The sequence below is a fragment of the Salmo trutta genome, unplaced genomic scaffold (genome assembly GCF_901001165.1).
Source record: "Salmo trutta unplaced genomic scaffold, fSalTru1.1, whole genome shotgun sequence".
NCBI classification, from domain to species: Eukaryota; Metazoa; Chordata; class Actinopteri; order Salmoniformes; family Salmonidae; genus Salmo; species Salmo trutta.
In genome coordinates, this window is record NW_021822911.1 from 15,283,566 (window position 1) to 15,306,223 (window position 22,658).

The following is a 22,658-nucleotide window of genomic DNA, read 5'->3' on the forward strand; positions in this document are numbered from 1 at the left end:
AGACTCAGCATAAAGGGTTAAATACCAGTAAGGAGGAGACTCAGCATAAAGGGTTAAATACCAGTAAGGAGGAGACTCAGCATAAAGGGTTATTACCAGTAAGGAGGAGACTTGGCATAAAGGGTTAATTACCAGTAAGGAGGAGACTCAGCATAAAGGGTTAATACCAGTAAGGAGGAGACTCAGCATAAAGGGTTAATACCAGTAAGGAGGAGACTCAGCATAAAGGAGGAGACTCAGCATAAAGGGTTAATACCAGTAAGGAGGAGACTCAGCATAAAGGGTTAATACCAGTAAGGAGGAGACTCAGCATAAAGGAGGAGACTCAGCATAAAGGGTTAAATACCAGTAAGGAAGAGACTCAGCATAAAGGGTTAATACCAGTAAGGAGGAGACTCAGCATAAAGGGTTAAATACCAGTAAGGAGGACACTCAGCATAAAGGGTTAATACCAGTAAGGAGGAGACTCGGCATAAAGGGTTAATACCAGTAAGGAGGAGACTCAGCATAAAGGGTCGGGTTAAATACCAGTAAGGAGGAGACTCAGCATAAAGGGTTAAATACCAGTAAGGAGGAGACTCAGCATAAAGGGTTAATACCAGTAAGGAGGAGACTCAGCATAAAGGGTTAATACCAGTAAGGAGGAGACTCAGCATAAAGGGTTAAATACCAGTAAGGAGGAGACTCAGCATAAAGGGTTAATACCAGTAAGGAGGAGACTCAGCATAAAGGGTTAATACCAGTAAGGAGGAGACTCAGCATAAAGGGTTAATACCAGTAAGGAGGAGGACTCAGCATAAAGGGTTAAATACCAGTAAGGAGGAGGGACTCAGCATAAAGGGTTAATACCAGTAAGGAGGAGACTCAGCATAAAGGGTTAATACCAGTAAGGAGGAGACTCAGCATAAAGGGTTAATACCAGTAAGGAGGAGACTCCAGCATAAAGGGTTAATACCAGTAAGGAGGAGACTCAGCATAAAGGGTTAATACCAGTAAGGAGGAGACTCAGCATAAAGGGTTAATACCAGTAAGGAGGAGACTTAGCATAAAGGGTTAAATACCAGTAAGGAGGAGACTCAGCTAAAGGGTTAATACCAGTAAGGAGGAGACTCAGCATAAAGGGTTAATACCAGTAAGGAGGAGAATCAGCATAAAGGGTTAAATACCAGTAAGGAGGAGACTCAGCATAAAGGGTAAATACCAGTAAGGAGGAGACTCAGCATAAAGGAGGAGACTCAGCACAAAGGGTTAATACCAGTAAGGAGGAGACTCAGCATAAAGGGTTAATACCAGTAAGGAGGAGACTCAGCATAAAGGGTTAATACCAGTAAGGAGGAGACTCAGCATAAATGGTTAATACCAGTAAGGAGGAGACTCAGCATAAAGGGTTAATACCAGTAAGGAGGAGACTCAGCATAAAGGGTTAATACCAGTAAGGAGGAGACTCAGCATAAAGGGGGAGACTCAGCATAAAGGGTTAATACCAGTAAGGAGGAGACTCAACATAAAGGGTTAAACACCAGTAAGGAGGAGACTCAGCATAAAGGGTTAATACCAGTAAGGAGGAGACTCAGCATAAAGGGTTAAATACCAGTAAGGAGGAGACTCAGCATAAAGGGTTAATACCAGTAAGGAGGAGACTCAGCATAAAGGAGGAGACTCATCATAAAGGGTTAAATACCAGCAAGGAGGAGACTCAGCATAAAGGGTTAATACCAGTAAGGAGGAGACTCAGCATAAAGGGTTAATACCAGTAAGGGGGAGACTCAGCATAAAGGGTTAAATACCAGTAAGGAGGAGACTCAGCATAAAGGGTTAATACCAGTAAGGAGGAGACTCAGCATAAAGGGGGAGACTCAGCATAAAGGGTTAAGACCAGTAAGGAGGAGACTCAGCATAAAGGAGGAGACTCAGCATAAAGGGTTAATACCAGTAAGGAGGAGACTCAGCATAAAGGGTTAATACCAGTAAGGAGGAGACTCAGCATAAAGGGTTAAATACCAGTAAGGAGGAGACTCAGCATAAAGGGTTAATACCAGTAAGGAGGAGACTCAGCATAAAGGGTTAAATACCAGTAGGAGGAGACTCAGCATAAAGGGTTAATACCAGTAAGGAGGAGACTCAGCATAAAGGGTTAAATACCAGTAAGGAGGAGACTCAGCATAAAGGGTTAATACCAGTAAGGAGGAGACTCAGCATAAAGGGTTAATACCAGTAAGGAGGAGACTCAGCATAAAGGGTTAATACCAGTAAGGAGGAGACTCAGCATAAAGGGTTAATACCAGTAAGGAGGAGACTCAGCATAAAGGGTTAAACACCAGTAAGGAGGAGACTCAGCATAAAGGGTTAATACCAGTAAGGAGGAGACTCAGCATAAAGGGTTAATACCAGTAAGGAGGAGACTCAGCATAAAGGGTTAATACCAGTAAGGAGGAGACTCAGCATAAAGGGTTAATACCAGTAAGGAGGAGACTCAGCATAAAGGGTTAATACCAGTAAGGAGGAGACTCAGCATAAAGGGTTAATACCAGTAAGGAGGAGACTCAGCATAAAGGGTTAATACCAGTAAGGAGGAGACTCAGCATAAAGGGTTAAATACCAGTAAGGAGGAGACTCAGCATAAAGGGTTAATACCAGTAAGGAGGAGACTCAGCATAAAGGGTTAAATAACCAGTAAGGGTAAGGAGACTCAGCATAAAGGAGGAGACTCAGCATAAAGGGTAAATACCAGTAAGGAGGAGACTCAGCATAAAGGGTTAATACCAGTAAGGAGGAGACTCAGCATAAAGGGTTAATACCAGTAAGGAGGAGACTCAGCATAAAGGGTTAAATACCAGTAAGGAGGAGACTCAGAATAAAGGGTTAAATACCAGTAAGGAGGAGACTCAGCATAAAGGGTTATTACCAGTAAGGAGGAGACTTGGCATAAAGGGTTAATTACCAGTAAGGAGGAGACTCAGCATAAAGGGTTAATACCAGTAAGGAGGAGACTCAGCATAAAGGGTTAATACCAGTAAGGAGGAGACTCAGCATAAAGGAGGAGACTCAGCATAAAGGGTTAAATACCAGTAAGGAGGAGACTCAGCATAAAGGGTTAATACCAGTAAGGAGGAGACTCAGCATAAAGGGTTAAATACCAGTAAGGAGGAGACTCAGCATAAAGGGTTAATACCAGTAAGGAGGAGACTCGGCATAAAGGGTTAATACCAGTAAGGAGGAGACTCAGCATAAAGGGTTAAATACCAGTAAGGAGGAGACTCAGCATAAAGGGTTAAATACCAGTAAGGAGGAGACTCAGCATAAAGGGTTAATACCAGTAAGGAGGAGACTCAGCATAAAGGGTTAATACCAGTAAGGAGGAGACTCAGCATAAAGGGTTAAATACCAGTAAGGAGGAGACTCAGCATAAAGGGTTAATACCAGTAAGGAGGAGACTCAGCATAAAGGGTTAATACCAGTAAGGAGGAGACTCAGCATAAAGGGTTAATACCAGTAAGGAGGAGACTCAGCATAAAGGGTTAAATACCAGTAAGGAGGAGACTCAGCATAAAGGGTTAATACCAGTAAGGAGGAGACTCAGCATAAAGGGTTAATACCAGTAAGGAGGAGACTTAGCATAAAGGGTTAAATACCAGTAAGGAGGAGACTCAGCATAAAGGGTTAATACCAGTAAGGAGGAGACTCAGCATAAAGGGTTAATACCAGTAAGGAGGAGAATCAGCATAAAGGGTTAAATACCAGTAAGGAGGAGACTCAGCATAAAGGGTAAATACCAGTAAGGAGGAGACTCAGCATAAAGGAGGAGACTCAGCACAAAGGGTTAATACCAGTAAGGAGGAGACTCAGCATAAAGGGTTAATACCAGTAAGGAGGAGACTCAGCATAAAGGGTTAATACCAGTAAGGAGGAGACTCAGCATAAAGGAGGAGACTCAGCATAAAGGGTTAATACCAGTAAGGAGGAGACTCAGCATAAAGGGTTAATACCAGTAAGGAGGAGACTTAGCATAAAGGGTTAAATACCAGTAAGGAGGAGACTCAGCATAAAGGGTTAATACCAGTAAGGAGGAGACTCATTATAAAGGGTTAATACCAGTAAGGAGGAGACTCAGCATAAGGGTTAATACCAGTAAGGAGGAGACTCAGCAAAGGGTTAATACATAGGAGGACTCAGCATAAAGGGTTAATACCAGTAAGGAGGAGACTCAGCATAAAGGGTTAATACCAGTAAGGAGGAGATTCAGCATAAAGGGTTAAATACCAGTAAGGAGGAGACTCAGCATAAAGGGTTAAACACCAGTAAGGAGGAGACTCAGCATAAAGGGTTAAATACCAGTAAGGAGGAGACTCAGCATAAAGGGTTAATACCAGTAAGGAGGAGACTCAGCATAAAGGGTTAAATACCAGTAAGGAGGAGACTCAGCATAAAGGGTTAATACCAGTAAGGAGGAGACTCAGCATAAAGGGTTAATACCAGTAAGGAGGAGACTCAGCATAAAGGGTTAATACCAGTAAGGAGGAGACTCAGCATAAAGGGTTAATACCAGTAAGGAGGAGATTCAGCATAAAGGGTTAAATACCAGTAAGGAGGAGACTCAGCATAAAGGGTTAAACACCAGTAAGGAGGAGACTCAGCATAAAGGGTTAAATACCAGTAAGGAGGAGACTCAGCATAAAGGGTTAATACCAGTAAGGAGGAGACTCAGCATAAAGGGTTAAATACCAGTAAGGAGGAGACTCAGCATAAAGGGTTAATACCAGTAAGGAGGAGACTCAGCATAAAGGGTTAATACCAGTAAGGAGGAGACTCAGCATAAAGGGTTAATACCAGTAAGGAGGAGACTCAGCATAAAGGGTTAATACCAGTAAGGAGGAGACTCAGCAGAAAGGGTTAAATACCAGTAAGGAGGAGACTCAGCATAAAGGGTTAATACCAGTAAGGAGGAGACTCAGCATAAAGGAGGAGACTCAGCACAAAGGGTTAATACCAGTAAGGAGGAGACTCAGCATAAAGGGTTAATACCAGTAAGGAGGAGACTCAGCATAAAGGGTTAACCCTTTATGCTGAGTCTCCTCCTTACTGGTATTAACCCTTTATGCTGAGTCTCCTCCTTACTGGTATTAACCCTTTATGCTGAGTCTCCTCCTTACTGGTATTTAACCCTTTATGCTGAGTCTCCTCCTTACTGGTATTAACCCTTTATGCTGAGTCTCCTCCTTACTGGTATTTAACCCTTTATGCTGAGTCTCCTCCTTACTGGTATTAACCCTTTATGCTGAGTCTCCTCCTTACTGGTATTTAACCCTTTATGCTGAGTCTCCTCCTTACTGGTGTTTAACCCTTTATGCTGAGTCTCCTCCTTACTGGTATTTAACCCTTTATGCTGAATCTCCTCCTTACTGGTATTAACCCTTTATGCTGAGTCTCCTCCTTACTGGTATTAACCCTTTATGCTGAGTCTCCTCCTTACTGGTATTAACCCTTTATGCTGAGTCTCCTCCTTACTGGTATTTAACCCTTTATGCTGAGTCTCCTCCTTACTGGTATTTAACCCTTTATGCTGAGTCTCCTCCTTACTGGTATTTAACCCTTTATGCTGAGTCTCCTCCTTACTGGTATTAACCCTTTATGCTGAGTCTCCTCCTTACTGGTATTAACCCTTTATGCTGAGTCTCCTCCTTACTGGTATTAACCCTTTATGCTGAGTCTCCTCCTTACTGGTATTAACCCTTTATGCTGAGTCTCCTCCTTACTGGTATTAACCCTTTATGCTGAGTCTCCTCCTTACTGGTATTAACCCTTTATGCTGAGTCTCCTCCTTTATGCTGAGTCTCCTCCTTACTGGTATTAACCCTTTATCCTGAGTCTCCTCCTTACTGGTATTTAACCCTTTATGCTGAGTCTCCTCCTTACTGGTATTTAACCCTTTATGCTGAGTCTCCTCCTTACTGGTATTAACCCTTTATGCTGAGTCTCCTCCTTACTGGTATTAACCCTTTATGCTGAGTCTCCTCCTTACTGGTATTAACCCTTTATGCTGAGTCTCCTCCTTACTGGTATTAACCCTTTATGCTGAGTCTCCTCCTTACTGGTATTAACCCTTTATGCTGAGTCTCCTCCTTACTGGTATTAACCCTTTATGCTGAGTCTCCTCCTTACTGGTATTAACCCTTTATGCTGAGTCTCCTCCTTTATGCTGAGTCTCCTCCTTACTGGTATTAACCCTTTATGCTGAGTCTCCTCCTTACTGGTATTAATACCAGTAAGGAGGAGACTCAGCATAAAGGGTTAAATACCAGTAAGGAGGAGACTCAGCATAAAGGGTTAAATACCAGTAAGGAGGAGACTCAGGATAAAGGGTTAATACCAGCAAGGAGGAGACTCAGCATAAAGGAGGAGACTCAGCATAAAGGGTTAATACCAGTAAGGAGGAGACTCAGCATAAAGGGTTAATACCAGTAAGGAGGAGACTCAGCATAAAGGGTTAATACCAGCAAGGAGGAGACTCAGCATAAAGGGTTAATACCAGTAAGGAGGAGACATCGGCATAAAGGGTTAAATACCAGCAGCTTGTGTGAATATGTCTTGGTCTCATGCAGCTGGGACTCAGTGGGTGAATAAACTTGGTTTGAGCTTCACTTATAGTCTGAGTTTTTACTCTTTATTTAGAACTTAACACAGGTGTAAAAGAAACACAGACAAGACAAGTAGGCGCGCAGTGGATTATGGTCATTGTAGTTGATTACAAGGTTTTATACGCTAAACTATGTATAATATTGGCCTCTTGGAAAATACAAATTTACAACATCGCACAGTTCAGTCTGGATCTGATTTATCTCTAGAGAAACTACAACTCCCTACTACATCACACAGTTCAGTCTGGGTCTGATTTATCTCTAGAGAAACTACAACTCCCTACTATGTCACACAGTTCAGTCTGGATCTGATTTATCTCTTGTGAGGGAAAATCTATGTTAACCTCTTTAAGTTGATATGACTTCTAATGTGTTGAAGGATCTCTTTAAGGTTGAGAAGTTTATGTGTGTGTTTGTGTGGGTGTGCAACCTCACACACACCCTCTGGGCAGACAGGCCAAAGGCGCTTGGCCCAATTCAGGGAACCGTTGATCTACTTCACAGGAACTGTTTCTAGAGTGATTTCCTGTTGTTTTGACACCTCACTAGAAGACTAGAATAACTAGCTGTAGCTACAGAACGAGACGACCAATTCACAGTTAGTCTGTGTTTCGTTCTCCACACACATACACAAACCAAGATCACGTGTTTACCAACTACACTTGATCGTTGATACTAATCATCATGTTTGAATCTGAGAGTAAATAGAGCCGACTACACTCTAAAAATGAAGGGTTCAACTGGAGTTGTTCTCAGATCCCCTAAGAACCGTAGGGTTCTTGGTCAATGAAAAACAGCCCCAAAAGGTTCTTCAAAGAACTTGTTAGAAGGTGGGTTCATCGAGGAACCTCCGTTGTTGCTGGACTTCTTCCGGGAACTTCGCAATTACAACTGAAAACGATGGTGACAAGTTTGGATGCGACAACAGGTAAAAAGGTTAAGTTGGGTTGATGTTTGGCTCTGAATATGTCTCGAAATCATTTATTATAATAATATAACATACTAATAATGAATAACGAAGACAATGATGGTTTTCTGTGAATATCTTCCTTAACGTTACTATAGTTAATGAACGTAAATATTAGAAAGCCGGGTTTGACCGTCGGCGTTGTATGAGCTACAGTACAGTACCGTTAGCTAGCTAGCTAACGTTATGTCCTAACTAGGCACAACTAGGTTTGGATTATTCCCTCAACTATATTCTTTACCATATATTGTATATCGTTTCCATAAAGCCAACATGGCTTTACACTCATTAACGTAAGTTTCTAATCTAGAGCAGTTCTCACTTTTGTGATAATGAACTAGCTAACGTTGATAGTTAACTAGTATAACTAACTAACTAACTAACTAACTAACTAACTTACTAACTAAGGACGGTGACCTGTCCTGCTTCTCATCTCCCCCCCCCCCCAAACAATTGTTTTATTTCAATTGTAGTACCTGGACGTTTTATAGTTTCATCGTTAGGGCAACTTACCCTAAAGTGGACACACTCCCATCAGTTTCTGAGACAACTGGCCAGACTTTGTAGACTGTTTAATAATGCTTAAACCTCATCTTTATCAAATTATCCATTAAAAGATACCAACTCAAAACCTACGTTCGTCTACATATGGGTTGTTTAAATTGTATCTAATTATATTCCCAGTATTACTTCATCAAATCTCTAGTAATCATTATACACACATACAATTCATCATATGTTCATATATTCACAGAATCCATATCAAACGTAAGAAATTCTCAGGTAGTCACGACAACCATTCCATTTGCTTTTTCAAGGACTCTCCACAGCTACGAAGCAGCTCTCTATAAATACTCCCAGCAGAACAAAAGATAAACTTTTGTTTCCCGGACAATGACCATGGGATCCTCAACGGTTCTCTAACCTCCCAGAGACCACGGCAAAATCAAGCCTCCCAGGAACTATAGACCTTCCGCTGCTTTCTAAAATATCATTATTTATTATCCACATTTCAATCATCTGATTCAGCAAATTTCTATATGTTACTATCCAGACGACAGATTAAGACTCATTTCCACATTCACACAACTCCCGTATCACAGTCACACAACTCTCATACCACAGTCACACAACTCTCATACCACAGTCACACAACTCTCATATCACAGTCACACAACTCCCATACCACAGTCACACAACTCTCATATCACAGTCACACAACTCCCGTATCACAGTCACACAACTCTCATATCACAGTCACACAACTCTCATATCACAGTCACACAACTCTCATATCACAGTCACACAACTCTCATATCACAGTCACACAACTCTCATATCAGTCACACAACTCCCATACCACAGTCACACAACTCTCATATCACAGTCACACAACTCTCATATCACAGTCACACAACTCTCATATCAGTCACACAACTCCCATACCACAGTCACACAACTCTCATATCACAGTCACACAACTCTCATACCACAGTCACACAACTCTCATACCACAGTCACACAACTCTCATATCACAGTCACACAACTCTCATACCACAGTCACACAACTCTCATACCACAGTCACACAACTCCCGTATCACAGTCACACAACTCTCGTACCACAGTCACACAACTCTCATACCACAGTCACACAACTCTCATATCACAGTCACACAACTCTCATATCACAGTCACACAACTCTCATACCACAGTCACACAACTCTCATATCACAGTCACAACTCTCATACCACAGTCACACAACTCTCATACCACAGTCACAACTCTCATATCACAGTCACAACTCTCATATAACAGTCACACAACTCTCATACCACAGTCACAACTCTCATACCACAGTCACACAACTCTCATACAACAGTCACAACTCTCATATCACAGTCACACAACTCTCATATCACAGTCACACAACTCTCATACCACAGTCACACAACTCTCATACCACAGCCACACAATGCTATTCCCAAACATACCTAATCAATTAGTTGTTTTTCAACAATATTTTAACCTGCAGGAATATTTTCACATTTCTATCTAATGGTTAGTTCCTAGGATAATGTAACTCATACATTTACATCTTTCAATACTTCTAAAATGGGGTACAGGTTTAAAATAATTACAGGTTTAAAATAATTACATGTTTAAAACAATTACAGGGGCACCTTACTATCTTATACTATATCATAGATGGTCTTAACTAGTAAACACAGATTCTAGATTTCATACAGCTCACAGATAGCTGGCTCGCCCCTCTTTACACCTCCAAGGTGCCCCCCTCACTCAGGAAAACACACTCAGAGCCTACTGCCTCGGCCCTGTTTACACCTCCAAGGTGCCCCCCTCACACAGGAATACACACCGAGTCTACGAGGCTTTTCTAAAAATTCCACTTGTTTCGCTCACCTCATTCTTTATTTTTAAACTACATTCAAGATGTGGTATCCACTCAGCTTGCTGCCTCTCAGATCCAATGTGGGTCCATCTGCTAGAGGGATCCCTCGTGCACCATTTACCCAGGTCACCGGGAGCGGTCACCAAGTGAAGATTCACATCCCCATCGCCAAATGTGGTTGTTAATTTCTTTAATATCAAATGAGAAGAGAAACTTATCACACAAGTCAGAGTTATTCTTAAACTAAACCTTTATTCACTTATTAATAAGGGAGCAGGTCAATACAACACATACACAAAATTAATCAATTGGGTGCTCTACGATAATGATGGCCGGTCGACGAATCACCCCCAGATGACTCGTTGAGAGCCACGAAACAAAAGTACAAAGGTATTTTACAGCCAAGATACACCCCTTTTAACCTACATGGCAAACAACAGATGTATAGAATGGGTCACAAGGTTAAGATTTGTATGAAAGACACTTATAATTCTCAGCAGACAGTATCTGCTGTAAAAACAGTACTCTGTGTAGATCCTAGGGTCTGGCCCTGGGGATATCTCTACCTGGTACCATATAGAACAGAAACATTAACTCATGCTCTGGAATGCAGTCTCTTTAGGTTTATCAACCAAAAGACATTGTAAATCTCCTGTCAGTGTTTTTTCCCAGAGGCCCATCCTCAGTAGAACACACTGACACAATAGTTATAAGAACCCTCTATTCTGTTGCATAAAACCACCATTTGTTGCAAAAAAAAGTATTATAACATAATTTTGTAATTTTGCTCTCCGTGTCCACTGAAAGTTGACTAGTAACAACAACTGGGACATAAAATACACCCACCATGAGACCCACTAAATCTGCCCAAGAAGAGGAAAACAAAAGAATAACCCACACCAAACTTAAAGACAGGTAGCAAACCAAAAAGGTGGAGCAACTAAAGGTGTTGACTCTCCACATGTATCAAGACAACTGGAGCACTGGGCCAGACACTCTTAAATAGAACCTGGACCAGCTCAGGTGAAACACCTTCCCACTAACGAGATGGACAAGCCAGCACAGGTGTAACACATACTGACTAACGAGGTGACACCAATCAGTGCGTCCTATGCGCTAACGAGCTAGACGCGCTAACGAGCTAGACGCGCTAACGAGCTAGACGCGCTAACGAGCTAGACGCGCTAACGAGCTATACGCGCTAACGAGCTATACGCGCTAACGAGCTATACGCGCTAACGAGCTATACGCGCTAACGAGCTATACGCGCTAACGAGCTATACGCGCTAACGAGCTATACGCGCTAACGAGCTATACGCGCTAACGAGCTATACACGCTAACGAGCTATACACGCTAAAGTTCAAACCCCAAAACATAAATGGAAAAACCAAAGCCTGTAACACCTTCCCCCTTAAGACAACAAATATATCCTACATTTCTTTTGGACAAGTTTGCTTACCACCAACAGAAAACAACTTCATTTCCCAATATAATCAACCACAATGCTTCACCTTCACCAATATAAACATGGTGTCTACTGGCTGTCAACAATTAAAAACAAGAAAAAAACACGTATTTCTAAATAATAATATACAAACGTCCAACCTCAAAACATAAAATGGAAAAACCAAAAAGACTAACATCTTAAAACCTCTCTGGGCTAGGTGGCACCAAATCGTCCCACCTATGTAACAGCCAGTTGAATCCTGTGGCGCGATTTTCAAATACCTTAGAAATGCTATTACTTCAATTTCTCAAACATATGACAATTTTACAGCATTTTAAAGACAAGACTCTCGTTAATCTAACCACACTGTCCGATTTCAAAAAGGCTTTACAACGAAAGCAAAACATTAGATTATGTCAGCAGAGTACCCAGCCAGAAATAATCAGACACCCATTTTTCAAGCTAGCATATAATGTCACAAAAACCCAGAAGACAGCTAAATGCAGCACTAACCTTTGATGATCTTCATCAGATGACAATCTTAGGACATTATGTTATACAATACATGCATGTTTTGTTCAATCAAGTTCATATTTATATAAAAAAAACAGCTTTTTACATTAGCATGTGACGTTCAGAACTAGCATACCCTCGCAAACTTCCGGGGAATTTACTAACAATTTACTAAATTACTCACGATAAACGTTCACAAAAAGCATAACAATTATTTTAAGAATTATAGATACAGAACTCCTCTATGCACTCGATATGTCCGATTTTAAAATAGCTTTTTGGTGAAAGCACATTTTGCAATATTCTAAGTACATAGCCCAGCCATCACGGGCTAGCTATTTAGACACCCGGCAAGTTTAGCCTTCACCAAAATCAGATTTACTATAAGAAAAATGTTATTACCTTTCCTGTTCTTCGTCAGAATGCACTCCCAGGACTTCTACTTCAAAAACAAATGTTGGTTTGGTCCCAAATAATCCATCGTTATATCCAAACAGCGGCGTTTTGTTAGTGCGTTCTAGACACTATCCGAAATGGTAAATCAGGGTCGTGCGCATGGGGCATTTCGTGACAAAACATTTCTAAATATTCCATTACCGTACTTCGAAGCATGTCAACCACTGTTTAAAATCAATTTTTATGCAATTTATCTCGTAAAAAAGCGATAATATTCCGACCGGGAATCCACGTTTCGGTAAATAGAGGGAAAAACAGAAAGACGGGGACAGCCAGTGCACGAGCCTAAGCCCTTTGTCCTCTGATAGACCACTTAGCAAAAGCGCTCGTGTGTTTCAGCCAGGGCTTTGAATTACGTCATTCAGGTTTTTCCCGGGCTCTGAGAGCCCATTGGAGCCGTGGGAAGTGTCACGTTACCGCAGAGATCCTTTGTTTTGGGAAGAGATGTCAAAGAAAGCCAATAAATGGTCAGACAGGCCACTTCCTGTAAAGGAATCTCTCAGGTTTTTGCCTGCCATATGAGTTCTGTTATACTCACAGACACCATTCAAACAGTTTTAGAAACTTTAGCGTGTTTTCTATCCATATATAATAAGTATATGCATATTCTAGTTACTGGATAGGATTAGTAACCAGATTAAATCGGGTACGTTTTTTATCCGGCCGTGTAAATACTGCCCCCTAGCCCTAACAGGTTAAAAGAAAGACTGTAACACCTTCCCCCTTAAGAGAATGCTTACCACCAACAGAAAACAACTTCCATTTCTCATTATAATCAACTACAATGCTTCACCTTCACCAATATAAACATGGTGTCTACTGGCTGACAACAATTTAAAAAATTCTAAAAAATAATATACAATCGTATTATTTTTAAAATTTAATTACAATTATTTTTCACCTTTTTCTTTTACTAGAACTCTCATCTTCCTAAAACTCACTAGCTTCTAGAACTCTCGTCTTCCTAAAACTCACTAGTTTCTAGAACTCTCGTCCCCTTGGAACGAGTCCAAACAAAACTTATCTCCAATACGGAAAAACATGCAGTCAAAATAAATTGAATAAGTCTAATTTCAAGAGGAAACTCCTGCAATATCCATAGTAACTTTCCACCTCACCGCTGAGCTTCTCTCTCTTTTCAGGGTTCACTAGATAGGCATGTTGTTGCATTTAAATGTAGGGGTCCCTAAACAAAGGAACACAACACTTATTTGTCATCAGTCATCGCTAAAATCATTTGTGTGACAGGAGGGAGATGAGGTTGCACGTCCTGTTAAAACTAACAGCTAAAAAAAACAAGGAATCTGGGAATAATGTGTACATCCCTGGTTAGAGGACCATTTGTAGAAAACAGCTAGCTACATTTTGAAGTGTTGCATTTTGATTCCAGTGGGTCACCAACGTGGTAAATGTAACAACAATTTTTTTGTTAGTCACTTTTTGTTAAATCACATAAATAGTATCTCTTCCATTTCAGAGCCTGGATTTTCCCCCTGAGGCTAATATCCATATCATGTTGAAATCAATAGAACAGGGGACAAACATTTAGGGCTCTACATTGTGACAAATGTAAAATACTCCTACTACAATGTTAAAACATTCTACATTGTGACATTAATTCATTGATATCATGAAACAACTCATCCATGCATTTTCTGATGTTTGATCAGAGATCTTTTATCAGATTATCTCTGGTCACAGCTATGAGATTTCTCTCCTGTGTGTGTTCTCTGGTGTCGAGTCAGATTGCTAGATGTAATAAAACTCTTCCCACATTGATCACAGCTATAAGGCTTCTCTCCTGTGTGTATTCTCTGGTGTATTGTCAGATTTCTAGGTCCTGTAAAACTCTTCCCACATTGATCACAGCTATAAGGCTTCTCTCCTGTGTGTATTCTCTGGTGTATTGTCAGATTTCTAGATCCTGTAAAACTCTTCCCACATTGATCACAGCTGTAAGGCTTCTCTCCTGTGTGTATTCTCCTGTGTACAGTCAGCTTCCCAGATTGACCAAAACTCTTCCCACAATGATCACAGCTATAAGGTTTCTCTCCTGTGTGTGTTCTCTGGTGTATTGTCAGATTGCTAGATCCTGTAAAACTCTTCCCACATTGATCACAGGTATAAGGCTTCTCTCCTGTGTGTATTCTCTGGTGTAGAGTCAGATTTCTAGATGCAGCAAAACTCTTCCCACATTGATCACAGCTATAAGGCTTCTCTCCTGTGTGCATTCTCTGGTGTAGAGTCAGACTTCTTGATGCTGCAAAACTCTTCCCACATTGATCACAGCTATAAGATTTCTCTCCTGTGTGTGTTCTCTGGTGTAAAGTCAGCTGGCCAGATGTAGTAAAACGCTTCCCACCTTGATTACAGCTATAGGATTTCTCTCCTGTGTGTATTCTATGGTGTAGAGTCAGACTGCTAGATGGAGCAAAATTCGTCCCACATTGATTACAGCTATAAGGTTTCTCTCCTGTGTGTATTCTCTGGTGTAGAGTCAAACTTCTAGATGCCACACAACTCTTCCCACAATGATCACAGCTATAAGATTTCTCTCCTGTGTGTGTACTCTGGTGTAAAGTCAGCTGGCCAGATTGTACAAAACTCTTCCCACACTGATCACAGGTATAAGGTTTTTCTCCTGTGTGTGTTCTCTGGTGTAAAGTCAGCTGGCCAGATTGAACAAAACTCTTCCCACATTGATCACAGCTATAAGGTTTCTCCCCTGTGTGTGTTCTCTGGTGTAAAGTCAGCTGGCCAGATTGAACAAAACTCTTCCCACATTGAGCACAGCTATAAGGTTTCTCTCCTGTGTGTGTTCTCTGGTGTAAAGTCAGCTGGCCAGATGTAGTAAAACTCTTCCCACATTGAGCACAGCTATAAGGTTTCTCTCCCGTGTGTATTCTCTGGTGTGATTTTAAATGTCCTGAAGAAACAAAACTCTTCCCACAGTCAGAGCAGCAGTGAGTTCTCTTCCCTGTGGGTCTCTGCGGGTGTTTTTTGAGGTGTTCTAATGTGGAGAGACTCTTCTCTGCCTTGTCAGCATCATGAGGTTGTTGAGGCTCCCCAGAGGACCCACGATAGTCACGTCTCTCTCCTGTGTGAACAACAAAGTCAGACAGATGGTTAAAGGCCCACAACAGCGGTAATCCACTGTAAAAGGTGATGCCAACAGCGTAGCCATGATGTTGTACAACAATTGACGTCTGTAATGAATGTTACAATTATTTGACAATTGTCTTAAAATGAGCAAGAATAGTCATATTTAGTCTTGTTTTCACATTAGTAGTAACATCGATGATTGTAGGCTAGAAATGAAGTTATTCATGTTGTTGAAACTCTAAGCAGTGTGCCAGACGACTTTTGGTCTCAAATATAGGCCCCTTTCTGTGTTTAACAAAATTGCGGCACGAGGGCGATGCACATGCAATTTGATTGCAGAAACACCTCCCTGCTAATGAGGAAACCAATAGTTATGGATGTAGTATATCTGCCTGGAGCAAAAATAGTGAGCAAAGATTTGAGTTTTTCACAATGTATTCTGAATGTGAACGGGGAAAACTCAGGGAAGTAACCTCCATTTCCAGGTTGCTTATGAGTGCATTTCACACTACTTTGGATTATAATTGTAAGGCTCGCTTGAATGTCCTGCTTAATATAATGTTTGTGTCATCATCGCAAATCAACCTCTTTGTACTTAAAAAACACTTCAACCAGTAAAAATGCTTTTAACTCAAAAATGGCGCCGGAGGAGATGGCCGTCTCCTAACCAATTGTGCTATTATGTGTTTTCTTTTGCGATATTTGTAAATTATTCTGTACATAATGTTTCTGCAGAAAAGAGCTTCTGGATATAAGGACAGCGATCACTCACACATCAATCACACCTCGAATGATGGATTAGACTGGATCACTCACTCACCTGGATTAGACACTGCCCAGTGACACGATCCTACCAGACGAGCTAAATCACTTCTATGCTCGCTTCGAGGCAAGCAACAATGAGGCATGCATGAGAACATCAGCTGTTCCGGACGACTGTGTGATCACGCTCTCCGTAGCCGACGTGAGTAAGACCTTTAAACAGGTCAACATACACAAGGCTGCGGGGACAGACGGATTACCAGGACGTGTGCTCCGGGCATGTGCTGACCAACTGGCAGGTGTCTTCACTGACATTTTCAACATGTCCCTGATTGAGTCTGTAATACCAACATGCTTCAAGCAGACCACCATAGTCCCTGTGCCCAAGAACACAAAGGCAACCTGCCTAAATGACTACAGAGCCGTAGCACTCACGTCCGTAACCATGAAGTGCTTTGAAAGGCTGGTAATGGCTCACATCAACACCATTATCCCAGAAACCTAGACCCACTCCAATTTGCATACCGCCCAAAAAGATCCACAGATGATGCAATCTCTATTGCACTCCACACTGCCCTTTCCCACCTGGACAAAAGGAACATTTATGTGAGAATGCTATTCATTGACTACTGCTCAGCGTTCAACACCATAGTACCCTCAAAGCTCATCACTATTCTAAGGAACCTGGGACTAAACACCTCCCTCTGCAACTGGATCCTGGACTTCCTGATGGGCCGCCCTCAGGTGGTGAGAATAGGTAGCAACACATCTGCCACGCTGATCCTCAACACTGGAGCTCCCCAGGGGTGCGTGCTCAATCCCCTCCTGTACTCCCTGTTCACCCACGACTGCATGGCCAGGCATGACTCCAACACCATCATTAAGTTTGCTGACGACACAACAGTGGTAGGCCTGATCACCGACAACGACGAGACAGCCTATAGGGAGGAGGTCAGAGACCTGGCCGGTTGGTGCCAGAATAACAACCTATCCCTCAACGTAACCAAGACTAAGGAGATGATTGTGGACTACAGGAAAAGGAGAACCGAGCATGTCCCCATTCTCATCGACGGGGCTGTAGTGGAGCAGGATGAGAGCTTCAAATTCCTTGGTGTCCACATCAACAACAAACTAGAATGGTCCAAACACATGAACAGTCGTGAAGAGGGCACGACAAAGCCTATTCCCCCTCAGGAAACGAAAAAGATTTGGCATGGGTCCTGAGATCCTCAAAAGGTTCTACAGCTGCAACATCGAGAGTATCCTGACCGGTTGCATCACTGCCTGGTACGGCAATTGCTCGGCCTCCGATCGCAAGGCACTTCAGAGGGTAGTGCGTACGGCCCAGTACATCACTGGGACAAAGCTGCCTGCCATCCAGGTCCTCGACACCAGGCGGTGTCAGAGGAAGGCCCTAAAAATTGTCAAAGACCCCAGCCACCCCAGTCATAGACAGTTCTCTCTACTACCACATGGCAAGCGGTACCAGAGTGCCAAGTCTAGGACAAAAAGGCTTCTCAACAGTTTTTACCCCCAAGCCATAAGACTCCTGAACAGGTAACCAAACAATTACCCAGTAGCTGCTGCTACTCTCAGTTTATCTTATATGCATAGTCACTTTAACTATACACTCATGTACATACTACCTCAATTGTCCCGACCAACCAGTGCTCCCATGCATTGGCTAACCGGACTATCTGCATTGTGTCCCACCACCTGCCAACCCCTCTTTTTACGCTACTGCTACTCTCTGTTCATCATATATGCATAGTCACTTTAACCATACCTACATGTACATACTACCTCAATCAGCCTGACTAACCGGTGTCTGTATATAGCCTTGCTACTGCTACTCTCTGTTCATCATATATACATAGTCACTTTAACCATATCTACATGTACATACTACCTCAATTGGGCCGACCAACCAGTGCTCCCGCACATTGGCTAACCCGGCTATCTGCATTGTGTCCCACCACCTGCCAACCCCTCTTTTTACGCTACTGCTACTCTCTGTTCATCATATATGCATAGTCACTTTAACCATATCTACATGTACATACTACCTCAATAAGCCTGACTAACCGGTGTCTGTATATAGCCTTGCTACTCTTATTTTCAAATGTCTTTTTACTGTTGTTTTATTTCTTTACTTACACAAACACACCTTTTTTTCGCACTATTGGTTAGAGCCTGTCAGTAAGCATTTCACTGTAAACACCTGTTGTATTCGTCGCACGTGACAAATAAACTTTGATTTGATTATCGCAAATCAACCGCTTTGTACTTAAAAAAAATTAAACCAGTAAAATGCTCTTTGGCTTTTCCATCAGCCTGACAATGAGGGATTGTACACTGTTTGCCAAATTGGCCCTTAACTTCATCTACCAATAACATAGACCTACTGTAGGACCCATAACTTCACCTAACAACAAATATACCCATGTCGTGATGTTTGTCATTTGACTGTAATTCAGAAAATGATTTCCTGGATCAGCTGATGATAGTTGAACATGTGACTGTAACCTAAACAGCTACAGTATTAAGAATTATGTGTAATTATTGAAAACCCATTTTAATGACAGTATCCATCTGGGTGTTGTCAATAAAGTTAAGGGAACGTGTGACACAACTAAGCTAATTGTCCCAAAATCCCTTTTAAAAAGTCAGGGTACGAGTGAGAAACCGTCAAGGCACCAACTTTGAGAAGGTTCTAAAACAAAGGTTTCAAACCAATTCATGAATGTTATTAAATCGTAGAAATGTTATTGAATCTAGGTATGTTTCACCTTTAAAGGCAGTCAACTTAGTGTATGTAAACTTCAAACCCACTGGAATTGTGATACAGTGAATTATACGGAGAAATAATCGGTCTGTAAACAACTGTTGGAAAAATTACTTGTGTCATGCACAAAGTGGATGTCCTAACCGACTTGCCAAAATGATAGTTTGTTAACAAGAAATTTGTGGAGTGGTTGAAAAACGAGTTTTAATGACTCCTACATAAGTGTATGTAAACTTCCCACTTCAACTGTACCAACAGCTGTAAAAATTTGACCCCCACAGCAAATCTTAACGGGCAATTATAGAATATACTATATAGCCTCGAAATCAGGTTAAAACTATCATTATGACGTTATGGATGGCCAGTCCTTGTATTTATAGTGTAGTCAATTCAGGGGGTAGCCCTGAGCTGGACTCAAACCTGGGTCCAGTGACTGTCAAGCCAACACCTTATAACTGTTACGCCAAGATGTCTGAACTTCTTGAAGAGGTCGCTAGGTGTTGGGTTACGGTTGCTACAATAGCTTTCTCTATTTATTTGAGAGTGGTTACATTTCTCCTTCCCCCATCCCTCAGCTGTTTACCAAACCAAGCCTCTGGGCAGCCATTTTGTTTCTGTTTAAATCCTAGATTGTCCCTTTAAACAAGCCACATCAACCAATCTGCAGTTGAAACAATAACAAAGCTGTCATTCCACCACTGTTTTGGTAATAAGATGATGATGGGTCTGGAGAAATGTAATTACTCTCAAATTCATAGACAGACCTATGGATGCAAGGACTGACCATCCATGATATCAACATTATAGTTTTAACCATGTTGAGGCTATACAGTGTTGATTGACATTGTTTCTAAACATTGGAGTAAAAAAAAAGCTTATTTGGGGTTCTGATGGGGTACAACAGTTGAACTAAGCTCATGAGGCATGAGTTATATTCTTCAAGAATCAATGGCTATAAATAAATAATTTAAAGTCCAAATATTGATGTAGCTATTGCATATTTCCGCTTTAACACCAAACATCAGTTCAACAACTGCAGAGTTTGTGCCTCTGTATTTAAGACACTACTTACTAGTGTTAATCAGGGAACGGTTTCTCAAAACCATCTTATGGCTGAGTTCACCGTTAGAACCATTGGACGCCTTAAGATGCGTTTGGGAAACCGGGACCAGATATCCAGTTTCCTCCTCTTCTTCCACCTCCTTTATCGATGTAACAGTCATCTCCCCCTCTTCCTCTTTCACTCCATAAACTGCATCCTCCTCTTCTTTTACTGTAACATCCTCCTCCTCTTTCACTCTGAACGCGTCTTTTTCTTCTTTCACAGTAACGGCCTCACCCTCTACTTCTTGTTTTACTGTGATGTCCTCCTCTTCTTTAGCAGGAGGAGAGTAGCTCAGTGAACTCATGGTCGGAGATGTTAGCTAGCTAGGCTAATGCTAACTTAACCAGCCCGCTAGCTGAATAACAACAACACCGTAAATATGAAATTAAATCTGATAACTAACTAGACAACAGTAGTGGATTTAAAACACAGTGGCTAATATACACTAAAGCGTCTAAAGAGCTTTATTGGTTCGGCTATTTCGTCTAGCAAACTACCGTGGTGTCCGACTAACTGTTGCTGCTGTTGAAAGAAGAGTTCCGTCCACTAGATTATACGTCACACCAACAGCATTGCGTTAAATTACCTTAAATTCACCGACCGCCATCTGCTGACTGGAGTGGGTAACGCAGTTGAGTAAAATGTTTATTTTGTCAGACAAAAAGTTAAAGGGTAGGAATAAGGGACATCGCTGGTCCTAAAATATTCATTAGCCTAAATATTCATTAGCCCCCCTTAAATAAATCAATATCAGTCAATATATTTTTTCTGTGATTTCTTTTTTTCGTCAACGTCGCATCTTAAACTTCATATCAGACCGGCACTAGGACCGGGGGAGGCTGCTGCTGCACTAGTGACTGAGACTTTCTTCAGCAAAGATGGCGTACAGAAATACTAGGAGAGAGGGTTTTTATTTTATTTATTTTTTAAAGTTTGCACAAATCTTTATTTAACTTGTTGTAAATAACAGTAACATGCAAAACATAAACATAACATAACAGCTAGAGGGACTCCAAAGAAATTAGAGAAAAATAAATAAACTATTATGTCAAATCAAATACAGACATATATCGAATAAATTTTTTTGACATTTTGTTTTGTATACGATTTAAAGATTCTACGTATTGTTCCAAATCAGAAAAAAAGTATATAATTATATAATAATCTGATAGACTAATGAGCATTCTAAGGAAATGCCATTGATTAAAATGTTAATGGGATGCAATATCCAACCCAAAATATAAGCTTGGGACACTGAAAGTTGACTAGTAACAACAACTGGGAGTTAAAAGACACCCACCATGAGACCCATTAAATCTGCCCAAGAAGAGGCAAACAAAAGAAAATCCCACACCAAACTTAAAAACAGGAAGCAAACCAAAAAGGTGGAGCAACTAAAGGTGTTGACTCACCACATGTATCAAGACAACTGGAGCACTGGGCCAGACACTCTTAAATAGAACCTGGACCAGCTCAGGTGAAACACCTTCCCACTAACGAGATGGACAAGCCAGCACAGGTGTAACACATACTGACTAACGAGGCGACACCAATCAGTGCGTCCTACGTGCTAACGAGCTAGACGTGCTAACGAGCTACACGTGCTGACGAGCTACAGGTGCTTGACGAGCTACACGTGCTGACGAGCTACACGTGCTGACGAGCTACACGTGCTAAAGAGCTACACGTGCTGACGAGCTAGACGTGCTGACGAGCTAGACGTGCTGACGAGCTAGACGTGCTGACGGGCTAGACGTGCTAACGAGCTAGACGCGCTGACGGGCTAGACGTGCTAACGAGCTAGACGTGCTAACGGGCTAGACGGGCTAACGAGCTAGACGTGCAAAAATCCAAACCTCAAACCATAAATGGAAAAACCAAAGCCTGTAACACCTTCCCCCTTAAGACAACAAATATATCCTATATCTTTGATGGACAAGTTTGCTCACCATCAACAGAAAACAACTTGCTGTCAACAATTAAAAACAATGATTCACCTTCACCAATATAAACATGGTGTCTACTGGCTGTCATCAAGAAAAAAATATTTTCCCCCACTAGCTTCTAGAACTCTCATCTTCCTAAAACTCACAAGCTTCTAGAACTCTCGTCCCCTTGGAACCCCAAAATAAACTCAAATCAAATTGTATTAGTCACGTGTGCCGAATACAACAGGTGTAGACCTGTAGACCTAACAGTGAAATGCTGACTTACGAGCCCCTAACCAACAGTGCAGTTTCAAAAACATACAGAAAAGAATAAGAGATAAAACTCATCTCCAACACGGAAAAACATGTCAAAATAAATTGTGATCCATGGCAACGCACTGGCTAAACGCAAAACACAAATCTTTTTGACTGCCCACCCTTGAGACAAACCAAGAAACCAAGTTGTCCTTACCACGGACATGTCAGAGCTTCTCTCTCTTTTCAGGGTTCACTAGATAGGCATGTTGTTGGATCGGGGCCCAG

At 41.6% G+C, this 22,658-nt stretch overlaps 1 protein-coding gene across 1 annotated transcript; it reads right to left on the reverse strand.

Annotated features, from left to right (window-relative positions):
* Window positions 1-14,145: 14,145 nt before the first annotated feature.
* On the reverse strand, window positions 14,146-20,794 carry LOC115186509 (zinc finger protein 135-like; the record flags this gene model as incomplete). Its single annotated transcript, XM_029746129.1, has 2 exons — window positions 20,774-20,794; window positions 14,146-15,420 (listed from the first exon to the last, which is right to left on the reverse strand). Coding segments are annotated over exons 1-2 (1,296 nt in total), but the record flags the coding sequence as incomplete, so codon positions are not given.
* Between the last annotated feature and the right edge of the window lie 1,864 nt (window positions 20,795-22,658).